This window comes from Meleagris gallopavo, chromosome 14, assembly GCF_905368555.1.
Source record: "Meleagris gallopavo chromosome 14, MGAL_WU_HG_1.1, whole genome shotgun sequence".
Classification (NCBI taxonomy): domain Eukaryota; kingdom Metazoa; phylum Chordata; class Aves; order Galliformes; family Phasianidae; genus Meleagris; species Meleagris gallopavo.
The window spans coordinates 1,376,079-1,396,087 of record NC_139417.1 but is presented as its reverse complement, the minus strand read 5'-3'; the positions used below and the strand labels follow the sequence as shown (position 1 = coordinate 1,396,087).

General features: G+C 45.6%; 3 protein-coding genes and 4 non-coding genes across 14 annotated transcripts in view; 5 read left to right on the top strand and 2 right to left on the bottom strand.

The window, feature by feature from the left end:
* PBRM1 (polybromo 1) overlaps nt 1-4,731 on the bottom strand; it is a 61,392-nt gene extending 56,661 nt beyond the window's left edge. For 5 of the 7 annotated variants that reach the window (XR_014886371.1, XM_019619995.2, XM_085235865.1 and 2 more), the window contains exons 1-3: nt 2,469-2,624; nt 1,578-1,675; nt 897-1,044 (exon numbers count right to left, since the gene is read on the bottom strand). Coding sequence is in view for 6 of the 7 variants with exons in the window: in XM_019619995.2 (XP_019475540.1) it covers nt 897-1,044; nt 1,578-1,675; nt 2,469-2,609 (387 nt within the window). In the remaining variant the exon portion in view is untranslated. Of the gene's footprint in view, nt 1-896; nt 1,045-1,577; nt 1,676-2,468; nt 2,625-4,585 lie in introns of those variants that run through there. The other 2 variants (XM_085235863.1, XM_085235864.1) reach the window with 2 other exon arrangements.
* GNL3 (G protein nucleolar 3) lies at nt 4,705-12,938 on the top strand. Its single transcript, XM_085235871.1, has 15 exons — nt 4,705-4,806; nt 4,892-4,950; nt 5,036-5,173; nt 5,464-5,577; nt 5,745-5,831; nt 6,731-6,866; nt 7,747-7,850; nt 8,816-8,948; nt 9,441-9,528; nt 9,913-10,096; nt 10,550-10,692; nt 11,238-11,374; nt 11,848-12,053; nt 12,398-12,479; nt 12,569-12,938. The coding sequence occupies exons 1-15, from the start codon at nt 4,794-4,796 to the stop codon at nt 12,655-12,657; spliced, it is 1,713 nt and encodes a 570-aa protein (XP_085091997.1). The 5' UTR covers nt 4,705-4,793; the 3' UTR covers nt 12,658-12,938.
* On the top strand, nt 6,925-6,997 carry LOC116217189 (small nucleolar RNA SNORD19). The gene has a single exon (XR_004161359.1). It is a non-coding gene; the product is annotated as a small nucleolar RNA SNORD19 (small nucleolar RNA).
* On the top strand, nt 9,282-9,354 carry LOC116217188 (small nucleolar RNA SNORD19). The gene has a single exon (XR_004161358.1). It is a non-coding gene; the product is annotated as a small nucleolar RNA SNORD19 (small nucleolar RNA).
* On the top strand, nt 9,765-9,843 carry LOC116217191 (small nucleolar RNA SNORD69). Its single transcript, XR_004161361.1, has one exon. It is a non-coding gene; the product is annotated as a small nucleolar RNA SNORD69 (small nucleolar RNA).
* LOC116217190 (small nucleolar RNA SNORD19) lies at nt 10,399-10,471 on the top strand. Its single transcript, XR_004161360.1, has one exon. It is a non-coding gene; the product is annotated as a small nucleolar RNA SNORD19 (small nucleolar RNA).
* A 1,073-nt stretch (nt 12,939-14,011) lies between the features above and the next one.
* GLT8D1 (glycosyltransferase 8 domain containing 1) lies at nt 14,012-19,978 on the bottom strand. Of its 2 annotated transcripts, XM_085235872.1 has the most exons (9): nt 19,728-19,978; nt 19,523-19,621; nt 17,774-17,990; nt 17,038-17,155; nt 16,432-16,516; nt 16,092-16,204; nt 15,763-15,929; nt 15,470-15,582; nt 14,012-14,867 (listed from the first exon to the last, which is right to left on the bottom strand). In XM_085235872.1, exons 1-9 carry the CDS (start codon nt 19,741-19,743, stop codon nt 14,677-14,679), a joined length of 1,119 nt encoding a protein of 372 aa, XP_085091998.1. In that variant the 5' UTR covers nt 19,744-19,978; the 3' UTR covers nt 14,012-14,676. The 2 variants fall into 2 exon arrangements, with proteins under 2 accessions (XP_085091998.1, XP_085091999.1); XM_085235873.1 differs by lacking the exon at nt 19,523-19,621.
* Nucleotides 19,979-20,009: the final 31 nt, after the last annotated feature.

Genomic DNA, 20,009 nt, shown 5'->3' with positions numbered 1-20,009 from the left:
CTACTGTAACCACAAAGTAGAAATATGTTAATCCTTAAACCTGATTGTTCTTCAAAAAGCTACAAATATGCACAAACCAACACAGACACCATTTATCTGAGTGTCACCTGACTACAGTGCCTGGCTGAATTACAAAGCAATTATTTGGACAACTTCCAAAGACAAAGATATGTTGAAGGTAATATCAGCATTAAAGTTTTAGGTTTGCTATCTCAGTCACAATATACAATGTCACTTTTTTATGTACATAAAATGCTTCCATTAAATGAGATCATTCCAGTTTTCTTTTCCCCTTTCTTAAGGCAACTGCAATAGAATCCATTAATACCTAGAATAAAACACATATTGAGTTTGGAGGAATGGACATGGGGCTTGCAGCCTTGATGAAACACATCACATACACTCACAATCTATTATCAGAAACCAGAGTAATCAATGTGCCTTTTTTCACTTTAGTAAGTGGACAATGGAAGAGAAAAATTCAGCAATCATACTGCATGCTTGCTGTTACTTTAGGGAGAAAAAAAATGTGGTTCTTTTTCAAAAGGTCACGCAGGATATCTCATAAAATGGGAAGGTTTTAATAGATCAGTCTTTTTCTCTGTTGTTGCTGGGTTTTTTTTTTGCCTTCTCTCTCTCTCAGAAAATGAAAAAAATACCCTCTCCATGTTATTTTATGGTATCCCCACAAAAAAGCTACTATAGCAAGACATCTCACAAAGATATGGTCAACATTATGGGAAAATACACAAACACCTGCAGTAAGTTCATGCTGCTCTCTTACTAGTATTAAAGGCAAAGCCAGAAAGCTTTCTGCCAAACCAAGCAAGAACCTCAGTATATCTCTATCACTTTCATCGTTGATAAATTCAAGCCTTTGTACCTATTTTCCTCACCTTGTAGTAAGCCTTTGCATTGTTAAAGAGAAGCTGAAAATCAGCAGTCAGCACATTCACATCATCATATTCCTCCATCTTTAGCTTCTGTTGGATTTTCATTAAATCAATTGGCTGTGAAACCACTTCATAATAGTCTGGTTGATTTCTGTGGGAATGACAAAACTAGGCATTGTATTTCAAGCAGAAAGTTTAGACATAGAGACAACAAAGTGAAACAAAGACAGCTCCAGGTAAAAGATATGGACAGCGTTCTGTTAGTAAACTTACTTTAATACCTGTTCCATTATCATTCTCTGTTTTCTGAGCTTAAGGTACACTCAGTCTCTATTTATTATATTTTCAAGAGTCCTTTGAAGAGTTTTTCAATGTTCCCAACTCACACCCTTAGTATTACATTCCACCACTGGTGAGGAACATCTTCTAGTCAGATGTTTTAGACAGGTGTCAGAAGAAATATCTCAAATGCATTCAATGTTGCTTTTCTTTTTTTTCCTCTACTGAAAACAAGTGCCATCATCAGCAGGTCCCACTGAATAATTACAACACTCACTCACATCATCATACATTGTTGTTACACAGTGATGAATATTGCTGAATTTTTTTTTTTTCATGTTTCAACTTTCATTAATAGTGAAGCATTCCTTAAAATCCAAGGCTTGACAAGAACCACGGCCTTACCTTCGTTTCGGTGCCCTAATGAAAAGCTCACAAAGGAGCCTGCCCTGTTCATCTTTGTAATCTCTGATGGTGTTGTAAAGCTCATGACATACAGCGATCTAAAATTCAAGAACAATACAATAAAAAATAAGTCGATTTTAAGGAGATAACAAATCAAGATCTGCTTACAGCAAGAAGGGGAAGACAAACTGCTCATGTACGGTGCACTCCAAAGCAGGAGAGTAAAGAACACGTGCATGTCATGCATTGGTATGACAGAATGTTAGGGTTGGCTGTTTGGTTTTTGTTTTGTATCGTCTGATTTAACAGAACTTTCTTTCAATATTAATCCTAAGTAGAATGTTCCAAACGCAGGCTAATTTAGTGCAACTCTCTTTGAGTTAGACATTTAAAACTATGACAGAGGTCCTTTTGCCCTGCAATTATTTAAAATCAGACTGCTAACTCAAAGGCATAACAATGACATCGTATGTTTCAGCACATATTGAAGTGCTGTTCTCCACTTATCTCTCCCAGCATTTGCTATTCAGATGCAACTCTCAATTTCTGCACTTTATTACTTCAGCCCTTACTCCACCAGTCTCCTTCCATCTGCTAAAACCGTCATCAAAAAAAAAAAAAAAAAAAAGCAGCAAAAAGGAAAAGGGAAAAAACAAAAATGAGGAGAGCAAACCAAAGGTGAATGGGATGCTAAACACAGCTTAGCCAAGGCAGCAACAGTTTCAGACACAATGAACTCAGTGAATACATGCTAAATATGACTGTCAAATACACAGGGGGGCAGAGCACATGCTGTAAGGGGCATATACCATCTCACAGTCTAGTATTTCTTAGACAAGAATACAGTAAACCCACGAGAAAAAAAGGTGTGCACAACAAGAAGGTACTAACAGGATCCACAGTCGGGAGATTTGAAAGCCTCCTTCTCTTCCTGCTGGGGCCTGGGATATTCGTGGAGTGGTGGCCATCATCGAAGTCCCCTCCGCTGACGCTGCTGGACGGCGAGGTTGCTCTTCGCCTCTTGGAACCCATGGAATCCAACTTCTTCTATAATGAAGAGAAATGTTCTTAAACTCTTGGCATTGCAATCAAATCCTCTGACAAGAGAGTGCTATTAAGTGAGCTGTGTTTTGCAACGGGTCACACATTTCTTATACCCACACCGAACACCAGACGTGAGCTGGGAGTAAAGGGAAGACAAAACGGCCCTGCAGGTTTACACTGCCACTACCAACAGCAACGTCAGAAACCAAGGGCTTACAGGTATGAAGATGTATTTAGCAGCTTTTACCAGGACACATCCTGAAACCATTTACATTTCGGTTCCTCGAGCTATGAATGATTACAACGTGAGAACTGCTGTTTTATAGGAAAGAGCTGTATGGAGAAAAGCACCTCATTCTGTCTCGAATTATAAAGGCAACACAAAATAAAAAGGACGCCACAAAGAAGACAAATGACCAACTAAAACATGAACTGCTACTGAATACCTTGCATAAGATTCAAGCCAGAAAAGGGCTGGGTCCTCGTGTGACCACAATTCCCACTGTGTGTGTAAGACGAATAGCACAATCATCAAGAAGCAGAAAAATCCACCTCCTGTTTCAGTCACAGTTTCTAATTTATCAACTTAACATGACAAATGAATAACAACTGTCCAATGACTATGGGGATTTATGGACCAAGTTGCTGGCTCTTCCCCAGTTTCTAGTGACAGCATCATAACAACATCTCCATTTGTAGCTAACTCAAAGGACAGAACAGATTAATCTATCCCAGCCCACACTGAATCAAGGGATCTCCTAGGAAGTTACAAGGTATGGCAGTACAACATAACTGCACAAGAGCATTTATGTTAGCAACAGAATGTTGAGCACGCCAATTAGATGAATAAGAACGAGGTAGAAATAATGAACAGTCAGGGAAAGCCTAAATGCAGAAGAATGGAGAGCACGGTGTACATACAATCAATAATTTACCAGATTTACCAGAGTACAACCAGCACCTCGAAAAGCCAGTCTCCTCATAGTGTCTGGTGGGCAAGCACAGATACTAGGAGAAGGGGACACCCAGAGCAGCAGGTCAGCAGTGCTGTTAGTACAGCCAGAGCTGAAAGACAAGAACAAGGAAAGAGAGAGGAGAGAGCTGACAGCAGATAGGTTATTCAAGTCAAAGAATAAATGGAGGAATTCAAGTTGGCAGACAGAAAGCAAGAAACAGGAGGCAACTTTTGCTTTTTAACCTTAGCAGAAAGTAGCTCTGCATGCAGAACACGAGGCATTTCTGTCACGGTTTCACTGACGTTTCACAACAAGCGGTGCTGGTTTCCCAGCCACCCGCACAGCAACGAACCACCGCGTATCTGACCTGAGAGACTGAGCTACAGAGCAGATAAGGTGGATGTGGAGCAACACAACAACGGCGCAGCGATCGGTACGGCCAGAACACGGCCAGAACACGCATCAGCCTCTGGCGGGCAAGAACTGCATCCGTGTGCCGAGCAAACGGCTGTTATCTCCGCCAGGAAGGCGCGCTGCGCGCCCGGCCGCACAGCTTCGTTAGGGACGGATCTGCTTCCATTTACGAGCGCTCTCCAGCTCCGATTTCCACCCTTCGCGAACAACGCACGGCTCGACGGCAAAGCGACGGCCTTCATTGGGCTCGCGCAACTTCTGCTCGGAACCGAACCCGGGGGAAGCGGGTTCCTCCCGCGGCGCTCGGGCTGCGGGCCGCTCGGCGGGGAGAAGCGCCTCCTGCAGCGCGGGCCGGGCCGCTCCGAAGGCCGCTCCTCCCGGACGGCGCCGAACCCCGCGAGCGCGGCCGGGTCCCGGCACGGCGGGCCTCGCTTCGCGGAGCGGGACGGAGAGCGGCGGAGCGGGGCGGGCCGCCGGGAGGAGTGGGGGTGGGGAAGAGCGGCCCGCCGGCCCGCCCCGCGCAGCCGCCTCTACACAAAGGGAACCCGCGGCCTCTCGGCCCCGCGCCGCCGCCCGGCCCGCAGCGCCGCTCACCCCGCCGCCGCCGCCTCTCAGCGCCGCTCCTCGCCGCCCGCCGCGGCCTTCCGCCCCGCGCCGCCGCTCCGCACCGCCGCCAAGCCCGCCCGGCCGCCAAGCGCGCCCGGCCCGCGCGACAGCTCCGCGAGGAAGCGCCGCCTCGCTTTACGGCAGCGCTCGCCTGCGGGAGGAAGGGGCGGGCGGGCGACATCGCGTGCGCGGCGCCATGAAGAGACCGAGTGAGGAGCGCGGGACCGGGCGGCTGGGGCGGGGGGGAAAGCGGCCGAGCGGGGCTGACGGGCGCCGCTTTGCTTTGCTTTGCAGAGCTGAGGAAGGCGAGCAAGCGGCTGACGTGCCACAAGCGGTACAAGATCCAGAAGAAGGTGAGGCTGGGCCGGGGGGCGCGGCGGGGCGCGGTGCTGCGCGGCGCCGCTCGGGCTCCGCCGACGCTCCCGTGTGTGCGCTCAGATCCGGGAGCATCACCGCAAGGTGCGGAGGGAGGCCAAGAAACGCGGCCGCAGGAAGCCCCGCAAGGACCCCGGCGTGCCCGGGGCGGCGCCGTTCAAGGAGGCTGTGCTGAGGGAGGCCGAGCTGAGGAAGCAGCGGGTAACGGCGGCGGTAGCGCGGGCGTGTACGTGTGTGTGTGTACGTGTGTGTGTGTACGTGTGTGTGTGTACGTGTGTGTGTGTACGTGTGTGTGTGTACGTGTGTGTGTGTACGTGTGCAATTAGGGTGTGTGTACGTGTGCAATTAGGGTGTGTTCACGTGTGTGTGTGTATAACTGTGCTGCACTAATATCCCTTAGCACGAATCAGTAAAGGTGGGCAGAAGGGTGACATCCTGTCCCTACCTCACATGTGTTTTACTTCTGTTGGTCCTTGCTTGTTTGCGATCAGCTCGAAGAACTGAAGCAGAAGCAGAAGCTTGACAGGCAGAAAGAACTCGAGAAGAGGAGAAAGCTCGATGCTAAGAGGAGTGCTGCTGCAATCCAGGAACAAACTGAGGGAAAGGTTGGTGTGATTGTTGTCACATGAAGCTTGTGGAGGCAAAGATGTCATCCTAAAATTACACCTCTACAAGTCCCGTGTTGTGTTAGGTCTTCAGACTGTGTGTGCACACAAATGTAATACAGTAATTCTCAGTTAAATCATTTCTTTTCTGCTTTATTTGCATGCAGGAATCCTCTGGCAAGTCTGAAGCAAAGAAGACCAAGAAGGCGCTGGATAAAAATGCAAAGAAATCATTTCATAGTGAGCTTGAGAAAGTAAGAAGCTTCAACTATTTTTATGTAATTTGATGAGAGGCAATGAAACAACTTAAAATCATAGAATGGCTTGGGTTGGAAGTGACCCAAAGATCATCGAGTTCCAACTGCCTGCTCCAGGCAGGGCCACCAACCTCCCTATCTAATGCTAGACCAGACTGCCCCATCCAACCTGGCCTTGAACACCTCCAGGGATGGACGGGGCATCCACAGCCTCTCAGGGCAGCTGTTCCAGCACCTCACCACTCTCTCTGTGAAGAACTTCACCCTGCCATCCAATCCGAACCTTCCTTCCTTGAGCTTAAAACCATTCCCCCTTGTCCTATCATTGTCTACCCAAGTAAAAAGTTGATTCCCCTCCTTTTCATAATCCCCATGTTATTTTCCTTCCTGCATTACTGTGCAACAACTCAGAAGTGTAAAGGTTGCTCGTGATAAACTTCAGCACTGAAGTAAGTGATATTAGTGTAGAAAGGGTGAGGGTTTCAGTCTTGCCTGGTGCTGACTGCTGAGATATCGAGCGTTCTGAAGCGTAACACTTCTAGGACCAATGTCAGTACATAGCGACCAGTCAGAGAGCTCTTTGAGTTAGGAGATATTCCTGTCCAAGGAATTCTTGACTTCAGAAAGCTGCAGCAATTTTCACCTTTTCCTCTCAATTTGCCTTTCAGAAGATAAGAGTTCAAACAAACAGCCTTAAGAAACCTCACCTACCAAACATTCTGTGGAATTCAGTAGTCATTGTTGCAGGCTACAGCTTAGCTATTACAGAGTTACCATCTGTCAAATCGATCGGTATCTCTTATTTGAAAGTTCTCTTTTTATAATATATATATATATTATATATAATATATATATAATATATATATATATATTTTTTTTTTTTCCCCCTTACGTAGGTGATTGAGACCTCAGATGTGGTTCTGGAGGTTTTAGATGCAAGAGATCCGATGGGTTGTCGGTGTCCCCAGCTGGAGCAAGCCATTACTTGCTCTGGAGGAGAAAAAAAGCTGTTGTTGGTTCTGAACAAAATTGGTAAGAAACAGATTTTCTTCAAGTGTTACTTTAGTCAGTGGGTGGTTCTGTTTTAAGTGAGCTGTGAGGAAATATGTAAAGAAATTTGAGATTCTGCTGAAGTCATAAGATCCAACTCTGAGCTCGCTGCCTTAGGGAAGTGGCCACATTCCCGCTGCCTTTTAGTCTAGTTTGCTGAGAAAACACCAAGACAGGTAGTTGCACATTAGCCCCTTTCTTTTACAGTGACTTCTGGGCAGTGTCAGCCAAATTTGGCAGGAAGTAGAGATTAGTAACATTTATGTGAACAAAGATGAAGTAAGCAGAGGTAGCGATGCTGATACCCACTGAGATCAGCAAGCATCAGCAAATCAGCACAAGAGTTGTCTTTGAAGTTTGGCTTCATTGCTGTATGAAGGAAACCACACAAAAGAGGATGAGACCAGCTGGGAAAGCTGGTCATTAGTGGGTTATCTGAAGAGCAAAAAGAAGGAAATGCGGAGTGAAAGAACAATAGGAACTTTGCATTAGCATAGCTTTTGCAGGGATGATGGACTAGCCCACATTACATCACCTGCAGTGCCTGCAGTCTCCTTGTGATACTCCAGCATGAGAAACACAGGGTCTGAAAATGTAACTGTAGTATGTTCTGCTTAGGGCAGAAAATAAACATTAAAAGCTGCAGCTGTGGGTAACTTTAGGGAACTCAACTAACAGTTTACTGGAAGTGTACATAAAAATAAATACAAAAGCCGTGGAGTTTTCAGCCAAGCATTAATTTTCATGAAGAAACGTGCTAAGTGGACAGAATACATCCTGGTTTCTGATTCCATGTTAGATTTCTCCAAACAGCAACACAACATTCACAACAGTGAGGAGAAGACTGTGCTCTTTTTTTCAGATTTAGTGCCAAAAGAGAACTTAGAGAAGTGGTTGAATTATTTGAAGAAGGAATTTCCAACAGTTGCCTTTAAATCAGCGACGCTGCTGAAGGACAGGAATATGGTAAGAGCACTGCATGCTGACTCACATAACTGAATCATACGTGTTTGCAGTTGTGTGTGTTGAAACATGTTGAAGCAGGATCTCTTGTTCTTTAAAATTCATTTTTCCTCATTTTCATTTTCCATTTTCATTTGATTATACTACTTCAACTAATGGATGTTCTTTCACACCTGGAGCTTTGTAGTGCGGTTGGGGAATACGTGCTGTTGAAATACGTGTTGTTTTGTGCATGGGATGCTGAACTGGAGAGTGAAAGTGGGCTGTTTTGCTTAAGCAGGACAGTAAGGGGAGGAAGATGAGGAATTTTCCATCCATACAGGATGATTGCACAGCGGAGTTGCATTGTAGGTAAATTGATGCAGAGTGTGCTGCATTCATCTTGACTGTCACTGTTACTAAAGGCTGCAGCTGCTGTTATTTCATGAAAGATTATCAAGGAGTTAGGCTCCCTGGGGTTCCAGTCTCAGCTTTGTGAAGATGCTGGCTTGAGACAATGTGTATTGATACATTGTGCTCCACCTGCCCTGACGCTGGTAACGGTGTAGTTAAATAGACCCTCCTCTGAAATGCCACAGAAGCCCAAACACAGAGCAGCTTTAAAATCATGTAAAAAAAAAAAAAAAAAGAGAATTTTTCTTGAACATTGAGTGAATGTACAGATTAAAGAACTCCGCCCCATGAATGTACATGGTTACTTCCTGCTCACACAGCCTGAACTGAAAGAACAAGCCCTGTAGGTTTGTTCACACTGCTTCAAGTGTTGCTTTTTTTTTTTTTGCTACTTTTTTTTTTTTTTTAACCACCAAACTGCTAGATTCATCTTAGCCAAATTCTTACTGAACTAATTCCATCCCAGTTGCATGAGCTAATGAAGCACAGGAGTTTGAAGTGTCACAGTAGATGAATAAATGTAAGAATAACGTGTTTGTTTTGTTGTTTCTTTTTTCCTTTGAATCCTATTGCAGGAGACTTTGTCAAGAAGAAGGACACGTATTGATTTATCAAGACACACTGAAAGTTTTGGAAGTGGGTGCCTTATGAAACTTCTTCAGGAGTATGGCAGGACTCAGAACAAAGCCATTCAGGTTGGGTTAGTAGGTAAGAGTTTGGAGAGTTGGCAGAAGTTTCCTTTTCCTCCCATTAGAGCTCTGGTATCCTGAGTAAAACACCCAATGTGTGACTTGCTTCTGACCTTCTTGGCAATGTGCTCACTTCCAGCTGAGACTCTCAGCACCTCAGCTGATAGTGATCTGTCTTGTACTTGAATGCAGAGTGTATGTGATCCTTGCAGTGCACATTTTATGAGGCCTTAACTGATAAAGCAGCTTTAGGTTACATACTGCACAGCCTACACTGCCTCTTCCTCCCATCTGGTGAGGTTTGTGGTGTGACATTCAGTGATGTCTTTCACGTCCTTTCTATTGCAAATGTGAGAAATGAGGATACAGACTTTGTCTGAGTTCCATATGAAGACTTCAGATCCAACTCTGATCTCACATGGAAGGTGTATGTTACCAAAAACATGTGATAAGCTGTTTAATGAGCTGAGTTTTCTGATTTATGAGGATTTGTGTTTTTTTTTTTTCCCAGGTTTTCCTAATGTGGGGAAGAGCAGCATAATCAATAGTATTAAGAAAGATCGTGTTTGTGATGTTGGGCCAGCCAGAGGTGTCACCAAGTAAGCTGAGTGTTAACAGCTGTTTATTTTTCTATCTGTTCTCATTACCTTGAGTTGGTTGTGTACAATTTCCATGCATCAGGAGCGGTCAGAGCATGCCTAAGTTCAGTTTTAAATGCATATTTCAATTTGCATCATTCAGAACATTATCTTCCATCCTGGCATGTTACCACAGGAGAATACAGTGCATAAACTTGCTCTTACTGCAAGTTTAAAATAAATTTGGATTTCTATCCAGCACAAAGCACGTGATGAGAAACCATTGAAACTGATTCTGTATGAAGTGCATTCAATCCAATGCTGAGCTTTGTGGCTTGCTTCCTTTGCTGCTATCAGTCCTTTGTTTGATTTGTCTTCAGATGTGGCCTGTTTCTCTCTGACCAGGTCTATGCAAGTTGTGCGTATCGATAAACAGATGAGGATTTTAGACAGTCCAAGCATAGTTGCAGATCCTACCAACAGTGCTGTGACTCTGGCCCTGAGAAGTATCATACACACTGGGGAATTGTGCTCAGTGAACATGATTAAAGCAGTGGATGCAATTCTGAATCACTGCAACAAGCAGCAGGTAAGCTCTGTCATCATTCTTTCACAGTTCAACTCCTCTCTGGCTTTCTTAGGCCAATAACAGAAGTTCATTTCGCTTCAGGTAGTTGTTCTGCACTGTTTTCTCCTTAACCAAACTTTGGCCAGTGTATCCAAAGCTGAGTGTGATCTTTCACCCTTGTATGTGGAAGATGGTTGCAACACACCACGATCCTCTCAGCCACTTTGTTTTCCCAATGAGTTTGCTGATTTAAAGAAAAAATAAAAATCCATCAGCAAACCACCTGCTTGTAAATACATCACCAGGCACTGATGTAATAGAGTGAAAAATGAAGATAATTTGATTGCTTCTTATTACAGTGAAGACTTCAGATCCAACTCAGATTTCACTCTAGTTTCAAGTATATTCACATAAGCCTGATCCCCTTCCAGTTCTGTGATAACTGCTTCCTCCCACTGTTTTCTTTTGCACTAGGTAATGATGTTCTACAGTATCCCAGATTTCAAGAACACTGAAGAGCTTTTAAGTTTACTTGCTCAGAAAAGGGGTATGCTGAAAAAAGGAGGTGTTCCTGACATAGAGAACACAGCTAAATCACTGCTTTGTGACTGGACAGGGTATGTATGTTACTAATTTTGTTTTGTGCTGCTGACCTCTTTGATTTTGACATTGTTAAATCTGCTGTCCCTCCACAGCAGAAGCATTGAGTCCTGAGAACTGCTTCCAGAAAGGAGAGGCTGCTTTTGATTTTATTTTGAGCAATCAGGCTGGATTGGCCAAGAGAGGACACCACCCAAGGATAATTTTCTAAAATACTAAAATATACACAGAGAGAGTAAAAGCAAATTACGTGGAATTCCTGCAGTGCTCTCTTCCATCAAGAAGAATCTTGCAACAGTTTTTTGGAATCTTTAGTGATTCCTGTGTTCAGCCAAGTGTGGAATGAATTAATTCAGAATCATTTGCTGATGTGGTTCAGGTGCTTCAGAGGAGGCATCTTCCCTTCTTTTACTGATGGCTTCCGAGTCCAATTTAAACAGTCATTTAACTGTGCTAAACAAATAACAGTGAATGAGTGGTTCAGTTGAGGAGTTTGGAAGGTATGGGTCTGGGTTTTAGTCTTAAAAGACAACAGCTAAATCACCATATTTGGTTTTTGCAGAGCTAAGATCAGCTACCACTCAGAACCGCCAGCATCTCGGATCGTGCCCCCATACCTGACAGAAGACAAAATAGCTGAAATGCAGAGAGGCTTTAATTTAAAGAAGCTGGAAGAAGGAAACAGTAGCACAGTTCAAGGTACTGCACTGCTACCACTGAGAGCCATTGTAGCAGCTGTAATGGGAGACCACGAATGGAAGTTGTCTTGGGCTTTGTATGATGGCTGTGTCAATATGCAGCAGACACAAACCTTTAGAGAACGAAGTGGATTCCAGTGCAACAAAGCAGTGGATTTGGGTGCTGTCTTAACACGAATTACCCCTGCTAGATTACCCCAGTAGTTCTCAGTTTCTGCTTATCTGATTTAACCTTTCTAAATAGCCAGTGCTTATGGGCCCTTTCATTTTTACTCTCCCCCATTTCCAACTTAGACCAACAAAATGTATTTCTGCTCAATACATCTTATACTCAGGATCACCTTCTTCATCCTAGCAATCCTTTTGTTCTCACTTTTTCTCCCTGCTTATATGGGAAGGTGATCCTTTTAATGGGTAGACATTGTATCTCCTGCTAACAATAATGTAACAGACAGCTTTGTATATATTTCCTAGCTTTAAAGTACCCCAGTCCAGCAAGCAGCATTGTTTTCCAATCAGCTGGCATGACTAATGGGAAAATAGTGAAAAATAAGGTGGTGGAAGAAGAAGAATCAGAGTGGGAGGATTTGGAAACAAGCCACGAGGACGAGGATTTCATGGAGACTGATGATGATCAAGATAGTATAGAAGAAGAAAAAGAAGAGAATAATGTCAAAGAGGTAAACCAGGGTTTCATTTGTTTTCTACCTGCTTGGGTCCTGATACCAAGTGGCCAGTTAGCATCCTGTTACAAGCAACATGCAAGCACTGCAGAGCCACCTGGAATAACCACAAAGCCTCTAGAACCACGCTTCCTGTAGAAATAAGAGCTGAGCATTTTGCTCAGTTAAGGAATCAACAAATTAAGAAATCAGTGTTGATCCTAGTCAGTCATGTTCCTGACCAGCAGCTGCGCACTGGGACAACCACACTATCCTCAGTCTCTGTATTTCATTTGCACTGGAAAGTTTCATTAGTGATGTGTGAGCAAACTCATACGTCTGACCTCTCCAACCCATTGTAGGATGGCAGGACTCAGATGACTGGGAATGCTGAGCTTGGAATGGGACAAACAGGACGTGCAGATTCAGAAAATGAGATAGCAGGTATGTGCTAAAACCCACAGCATGAAGTACAGCCCACAGCACTCCAGTACTTGCTTTGATTTCACTAACAAACCATTCCTTTTTCTCAGAAAATGAACTTGGCAACTCACTGCCACTCAGCTTAGACAAGACAGCAGGTGAAGATGATGCCTACGATTTTAATACAGACTATATGTAATGAGATGTGTGAAGAGAAGGCTTGGAGACTGTTCCTGCCTTTCAGAACAGACAGAGGCTTCTGTTACAGAAGGTGGAGGAATGCCATATACCATAGCTGCTGCCAAGACTCCAGTAACGCATATAATACTGTTATCTCTCAATGGCTGCAGATTTTGTACAGTTGTAGGATGCTAAAATCCTACACATTAATTCCTGTTTAAAAATAAACAATATTTAAAAAAATATTATACTGCATTAATCTGTTCTTTGTGCCTTACAGAAATATTTCAAAATTACAAAGTCTCTGATTTTTCTTTTAAACATTTACCATTATTTTTAATTCTAGCAATTAAGTTTTATTCTCCCTTCATAAAAGGCGAAGTGTTTTTCCTGCAGGGTTGCAGAGGCTTTACCTCTACAACAATGCCTTCTGGCAGTAAGTGTTCGTGGCTTTGTAAAAGTAAAGGCTGGTTAAATAACTCTGCTTAGTTCATCTGGCTGTAACGTTTCATGTAGGCGTGGCTTTATATGTTCAGTAGCTTCACTAGGAGAGGTTAAGTGGGGGTGTGATAACTGTAACAACTTCACTGAGATGGAAACTCTTGAGCAAAAGATGGAAGTGCAGTAATAACTAACTGGTAACTAAAGCAAAACCTATTCTTCTGTACAATAAAGATGTGTCCCTGCAAAGCAGGGCTACCCTCACTCTACTTCTGGGGTACAGAGATACCATTTAACTTCACAGGTCAGTAACAAACAAGGGACCAGCACCCAGGGCAGAGTCAGAACTGCACGCAGTAAGATAAAAAGTTGGAAATCTTTTTTACTTACAAGATACTAAAACATATTCACATACACAACTGAGCCCTTGAGGTCCCTGATGGTTTTCAGCCCACAGAACACCAAGCCAGTCTTGACATCTTGCTCCTTAGTATTATTCAATAAAAACAAGAACCTGAGGTCAGTTTGTATTAAATGGAACAGTAGGCACAGTAGCTGCTGGGATATGTCAGCTAATAACAACCAGCACCTAAACACCAAATGTACAGCAATGTAAAAAAAAAAAAAAAAAAGCTGATGGACTGCAAGCTGCAGAAGGTGGCAGCAGGCTGTTGCTTGGGGAATTCAAAGCATGAGCCCAGGAAGGGCACAATGGGAAAAACTTCTGGCAGAGAATGGTGAGGAGCTTCTGAGCAACACAGACCTGTTTCACAGAGCCTGATCCCAAAAGTGAATACTTAGCACATTCTTAGATTGTTTCCCCCAAAATGAGATCAATTGGCTTTGACCTCAATTAGTATTTAACACTGTATTTAAAAATGAAGCACACTTCACATATCAGAACAAGTCACAAATACCGCCAGTAGCAGAGGTTAATGTCAAAAATGTAACATTAGCTTTTATTTTTAAGACACCTTCTCCACCAGTTCCAGAAAATGTTTGTGTGCACTACAGTTCAGACCACTTTGCATAGTCAACACTTGAGCAACCCTTCAAAAGTCAAGATTTGATTTTGCAGAATTGTGCAAGAAATGCTGACACAAATGGATGGAAGCAGTTTTCATGCAAGAAAGGACTGTTGATGAAACTATTTCACAGGGTAAGAAAACAACAACAGAACAAACTCCAAGCAGCTCTTAATTACAGTACATTCCTGTGCGACTGCACAGTACAAGCTCCAGCTGAAGTTCTGTCTTGTTTCTGGAACCATTTATAACTAACAAAACAATTTCCCCATGAAGATTCGTAGTAAAGAGCAGAAGGACTCACAACAGACAGAAATGCCCTCACAGAAGCGCTGGTGTGTGGAGGGGCCCCTTCACTCCCTGCTGGAGCACCACTCTCAGTCACAGAAGCAAAGCGAGTCTCCTTTGGAACTGTGCAGCTTGGAGCTGCGCCACTACACCTGAGTAAGTGCCTCTCCCTGTACTCCAGGAGGTAAGGGCTGTTCTGTTGTACAAACTGAGTTAAAAAAAAAAAACACTGCTTGGCTCCACAAGTGTCCTGAGAAAATGCTGACAGTTATTGAAGACGTACTCTACTTTGCTTCGTAGGCTTCTGGATGCCTTCGGATCAGGCTGAACTTGCCTGTAGGATCAGGGACATACCACTTCTCCCACACCTCGGCGTATGAGGCTGTTCTTCCCCATGGTTTGAAATGTCCGTTCCAATGGAGCAGCTTGGCAGCTTTCACAAACTGAGGAGAATATCTTTTTCCAGCATTAGACCCTTTTATTGAGAAAGAAGCATTAGTGTCTGAAATAAAGGCAGCAGAGAAACAAGCATGCAATTTGTCAACTTGAAAACAAAGATTTTTAACTGGGAATGGGAGGCAGAAATCAGCAAGTTAGAAAGTAATTTGGATGCAGCTGAAGGACACTTTGATCTGCCTTAGCATGTATTTAAATGAACTGCTTTAACTTCCAAGTTCTCTAAAAGCCTTTTAATGCCCGGGCGTATTCAGCAGTGTATATGTTTTACTCATTTGAAACAGAGAGACCTCTCCCAGTAGCAGAACAGAGAATGACTGCTTGTTCCTATTAGCAAGCCTAGGAGGCACCTAGATACACATACAATACATATGTGGAAATACTACTTCCAATAAGAAGGAAAAAAGTATGTGAGAAATGAAGAACAACCTGCCTGGCAGCTCAAAGAGGAACATGAAGGATTAAGCCCACAAAATGCAAGAGCAACATAAGATGGTTTTTCTTAAAGCACAAGCACACGGAAGGAAAAGATCCACTTATTGTATCATCAACTAAGGGTCCAGCTGCAGACCCTCGGTGGTGGTGGCCCTTGGCCAAGCATCACAGCTATTTCATACATACCAAGATGTCGTACATTCCACAGGGGATCAATACTGGAATGCTGCTTGTAAAATACTATCAGCAGTGGAGGTGTAGTAATGCTGCCAGCCAGAGTTCTGCTGTAAAGTTCCTCTCTGAAAGAAAAGAGGGAAAGAAGTTGGGAAAGGATCCTTGCCTACATTAGTTGACTTTCACTTGCAGCCTCGTGACAGGAATACAGATAAATACACCGCTCACCATTTATTTAACAGTTAAATGGGACCACCATAACCCAGTTCCTGACCTGCACTCAGCCCCATCTCAGGGGTACTCACGCCACGTTAAGTGTCATCCACTTCTCTAACTGCTTAGTGATGTTCTGTAATTTCCATTCTGTCAGATTAGCAACAAAAACTCCTGGATTGAAAGAGCAGGTGTTGGCTTTCATCGCAAGCTTTCGGATGGTTTCTTTCTTGTAATCCAGAAACCCAATGTAATTGTACTGAAAAAGAAAGAGTATAATTAGCTGAGCCACATGATTTGGGGAGGTACAGTCAGGTTCACTGTGTTTGGAAGTCAGCCTTCAAGAACAACAAAGCCAAGCGCCCTCCTTCAAAGCCTGGCGTCTGCAGTATTGTTACAACTGTATCAGAATAAAACCAACCTGATTCCCTGCTCCACGGACAGCAACCTTATTGGTGGTAGAGTCACAGTCATCTGAAAAAGCAGCTGCATGTCCAGGTTTCAGTGGAGTATTGTAAAGCTCAAGGATATCATCTGAAAAATGGAAATCCGCACAGAAAAATTAGAAGCAATCCTGCTTGAGGTCTGAGTGAGCTTTTGTTCAATCCATAAACACAGCAGATAAAAACATGAAATTTAATCCAGTCGTATTTGCAAAGTTTGCTTTCCTTGAAGCAAAAGTGCTTGGCTGCTGTCAGAGGTGGCATACTGAACCCAGCATAGACCAGTGGCAAAAAGCACAGTACAAAATGGTCCCATACCTTGCACTATTATGTCATCATCCACATAGATGGCCTTCTCTGCATGAGGTACCAAACTGGGCAAATAGAATCTTGCAAAGGTTAACTGTGGATGCATGAAAAACAAAAAATTGCATGGAAAATGGTTCAAATACACGTGAAATTAATGCTCCAGACACTTATTTGTGGCGGTGGTGTGCATGACAACTTCTATCCAGGAAACAAACCAGATGGCAATATCTTAGAAATTATTTTGAATGGCAGAGGTTCCATCGATTCCTGGTTTCCTGTGAGCATCGATAAACTAATTTTAAAAATAGTCTCTATTTGAATTTCTTGCCTCTTCATATGCATCTGTAGCACCTCAGAGGCTCTGGCACGCTTAGCATGCAACTGGCTGTGTTTCACTGGAGATATCGGTAACAAAGATGCTAGGATTGGACATGGAAATACTCAAAACCAGCCTGTGCCATCTGAGAGAAATATTCTTACTGGAATTTAGAAACTTAATTATAAAATATTTCTTTGGGTTTTGAAAGCTACTGAGTTCTAAAGCCATTGGAGGCTAAAACCAAAGCGCACTGTCACTAAGTAGTAACTGCAAAAGGTAATCAGCATCATCCTTACTGGCTTTATGCTGTCTGCCTTCTGGGGATCCGCTTGTACCTTCCCTTCTAAGACACGAGGGTCAAAATTCAAGATTTGGTATCTCAGATTTTTCAGAGCAGTGTTTGTTAGCCACAGCCTGAAAACAGGAAGAGTACAAACTTTATTAAATGAGAGAAAAAAGAAACAATAGACAACAGATCCAATAAAAAGATCATGTTCTGGACGCTCTTTTCTCTACCCAACAAACATAGCAGTAGAGAGCAACTTGCATCAGTCTTCAGGAGTGTTTCACATGTGTGTGCAGGGGCATGCCCACCATCAGCACACTACACGGCTTTGACATATGAGAGGTATGAGACTGCTGCTTATTCTATTAGAAAAACATCACCCTACAGGTGCTTCAAAAAACCATCAGTGTGAACAGAGCTGTGCAAAAATGAAAAAAAAAAAAAAAAAAGAGAAAGAAAGAGAGAGAAACTTGATTGCATGCATTTAAATTGGTCAGGTGAGATGCAGGAAACAACCCCTCTACTGACGTGCTCCAGCCTCACCCACTGGATGTCTCTTCTCCATCACTGAAACACTACCAGAAGGAACAACTGCAGTCCCCATTGCAGCTTTGCCAAAAAGATGCAGTGAGCAGCAGTAGACAGGGCAGCGAGCAATGCTGAGAGCAGTATCAGGCAAATTCAGCTCTTTTCAAAGAGACTCCGGTTTTACAGGATTGTGGGAAGCTAACAGAAAAAACCATTACCTCAAGTGGTCCACAGTGTCGTTCAAAGTAACAATATAGAAAACCACGTTGGATTTGGTGTTACGGTAAATGCTGTTCATGGCTGCAATTGCACCTCCAAGCCTCTCATCTGAGGCTGCAATGACCACAGAAATTTCCTTATCATTCCTTTCATCTGTCAGCCTCTGGGGAGCAGCAGGTATGAAGTCTATAGGCTGAAGTCCTAACGGATTGGAATCTGCAGAGAACAAATGGCAGCACATGCTTATTTTCCATAAGTGAAACACAGGAATTATCACCATGCTAAATGCCCCCCCCCACAATTGTTTCTATCACACAAGTGCCTCGATGTCCGAGATGAGAAACGTGGACCAGAGCAGCCCAGCACCAAACACGCACACGACAGACCCCGCTTGTTGAGAATCCAAGCTGTTAACATACTTGGAAACATCCCATTTGCAAATAAAGTGCGTGTAACTGCTTTAAATGCTCACACACAGCACAGCAAGGTGCTACGTGGCGGCTTCAGCTACAACAGGCTACGCTCCCCCTGGGTCCCATTCGCCACACCTACAGCCACCCTCCCCCCTCCCTGCTGTTACCCCAACCACTCCCCACCAGTCACGCTGACCTTCCCCCTTCTACTTTTGTTTCTTCTTAGGTAAAAACTAATGGAAAAAGAACCCAGATTCTAAATTACCACCATTGCTGCAAGATTCTTCTGCCTGATTATCAAGGTGTCACACACAGCCCTGTTTTATTCCAAGCACCACGGATCCCATTACCTCAGCTGAAGCAGCAAGAATTTATCCTCCCAGCACAAAGACGAAAAAGGGGGACCAGCAGCTGAAATGCAGGGCCACATCAGCTGTAGGAGTTCCCCGCTAAGCAGGCTTTTGTAACGCTGCCCATATAACTCCAGGTCACCTCAGCAACGTGAGGAACAGAGCTGGAAAGCGGGAAATCGGGGGTTCACAGGGACGTGGAGAGGCTCTGTGGGGCCGGGAAGGGCAGAGGGCAGCAGCTGGGGGCAGCAGCACAGGGATGGAGCCCCGTTAGGAGAGCAGAGCTGCGGTGTCTGCACAGCCCCGGGCAGGGCGCACACACACGAGGGGGGGGGGCGCACACACACACACACACGAGGGGGGGGGGCGCACACACACACGAGGGGGGGGGGCGCGCACACACACACACACGAGGGGGGGGGGCGCGCACACACACACACACACGAGGGGGGGGGCGCACACACACACACACACACGAGGGGGGGGGCGCACACACACACGAGGGGGGGGCGCACACACACACGAGGGGGGGGGGCGCACACACACCCGAGGGGGGGGGGCGCACACACACACGAGGGGGGGGCGCACACACACACGAGGGGGGGGCGCACACACACACGGAGGGGGGGGGGCGCACACACACGGAGGGGGGGGGGCGCACACACACGGAGGGGGGGGGCGCACACACACGGAGGGGGGGGGGCGCACACACACGGAGGGGGGGGGCGCACACACACGGAGGGGGGGGGCGCACACACACGGAGGGGGGGGGGGCGCACACACACGGAGGGGGGGGGCGCACACACACGGAGGGGGGGGGGGCGCACACACACGGAGGGGGGGGGGCGCACACACACGGAGGGGGGGGCACACACACACACACGAGGGGGCACACACACACACACACACACACGCACCGGGGCACGCATGCACGCACGCGCACACACACACACACACACCGGGGCACGCACGCACACACACACACCTGTCAGCTCGCGCTTCAAGAGGTCGCTGAGGCCCAGGAAGTTGTGGTGCAGAACGAGCAGGAAGATAACGACGGCCGCCACGAGGATGGAGACGTTCACTGAGGATTCAAAGCACAAAGACGACGGGAACGAGTGGAGAAAGGCCGGAGGAGTCGGCAAAGCACGAAGCAGTCCCGAAGCGGCAGCGGGGCGCGCACGGCTCACCTTTCCTCAGGTTCATCGTGCTCCGCCGCTCCGCGTCCCGCCACAAACGGCCGCGCCGCCCCGAGCGGCTCCGAGGAACCGCCGCGCAACGAGGGCGGGCGCCCGGCCGAGGAATCCGCGGAAGCCCGGCTCCGCTCTGCCGCCCGGCCCGCGCCTCCGCCAACTGCCACCGCGGCACCGGGCTGCCCGCCGCGCCGCCTGCCGGCCGCGGACTGCCGAACCGCGCCGCGCCCGGCCCCGGTGCTCTGGCGGTGGCCGCGGGGACTCGGCTGGGAGGGAACG

Excerpts from the sequence above, each read along its gene's own strand:
- GNL3 (XM_085235871.1), top strand. Across the intron at positions 4,951-5,035 it reads GGTACAAGATCCAGAAGAAG|ATCCGGGAGCATCACCGCAA; the intron begins GTGAGGCTGGGC and ends GTGTGCGCTCAG. Across the intron at positions 9,529-9,912 it reads CCAGCCAGAGGTGTCACCAA|GTCTATGCAAGTTGTGCGTA; the intron begins GTAAGCTGAGTG and ends CTCTCTGACCAG.
- GLT8D1 (XM_085235872.1), bottom strand. Across the intron at positions 16,205-16,431 it reads TGATGACATAATAGTGCAAG|ATGATATCCTTGAGCTTTAC; the intron begins GTATGGGACCAT and ends TCCATTTTTCAG. Across the intron at positions 15,583-15,762 it reads TGGATGACACTTAACGTGGC|AGAGGAACTTTACAGCAGAA; the intron begins GTGAGTACCCCT and ends CTTTTCTTTCAG.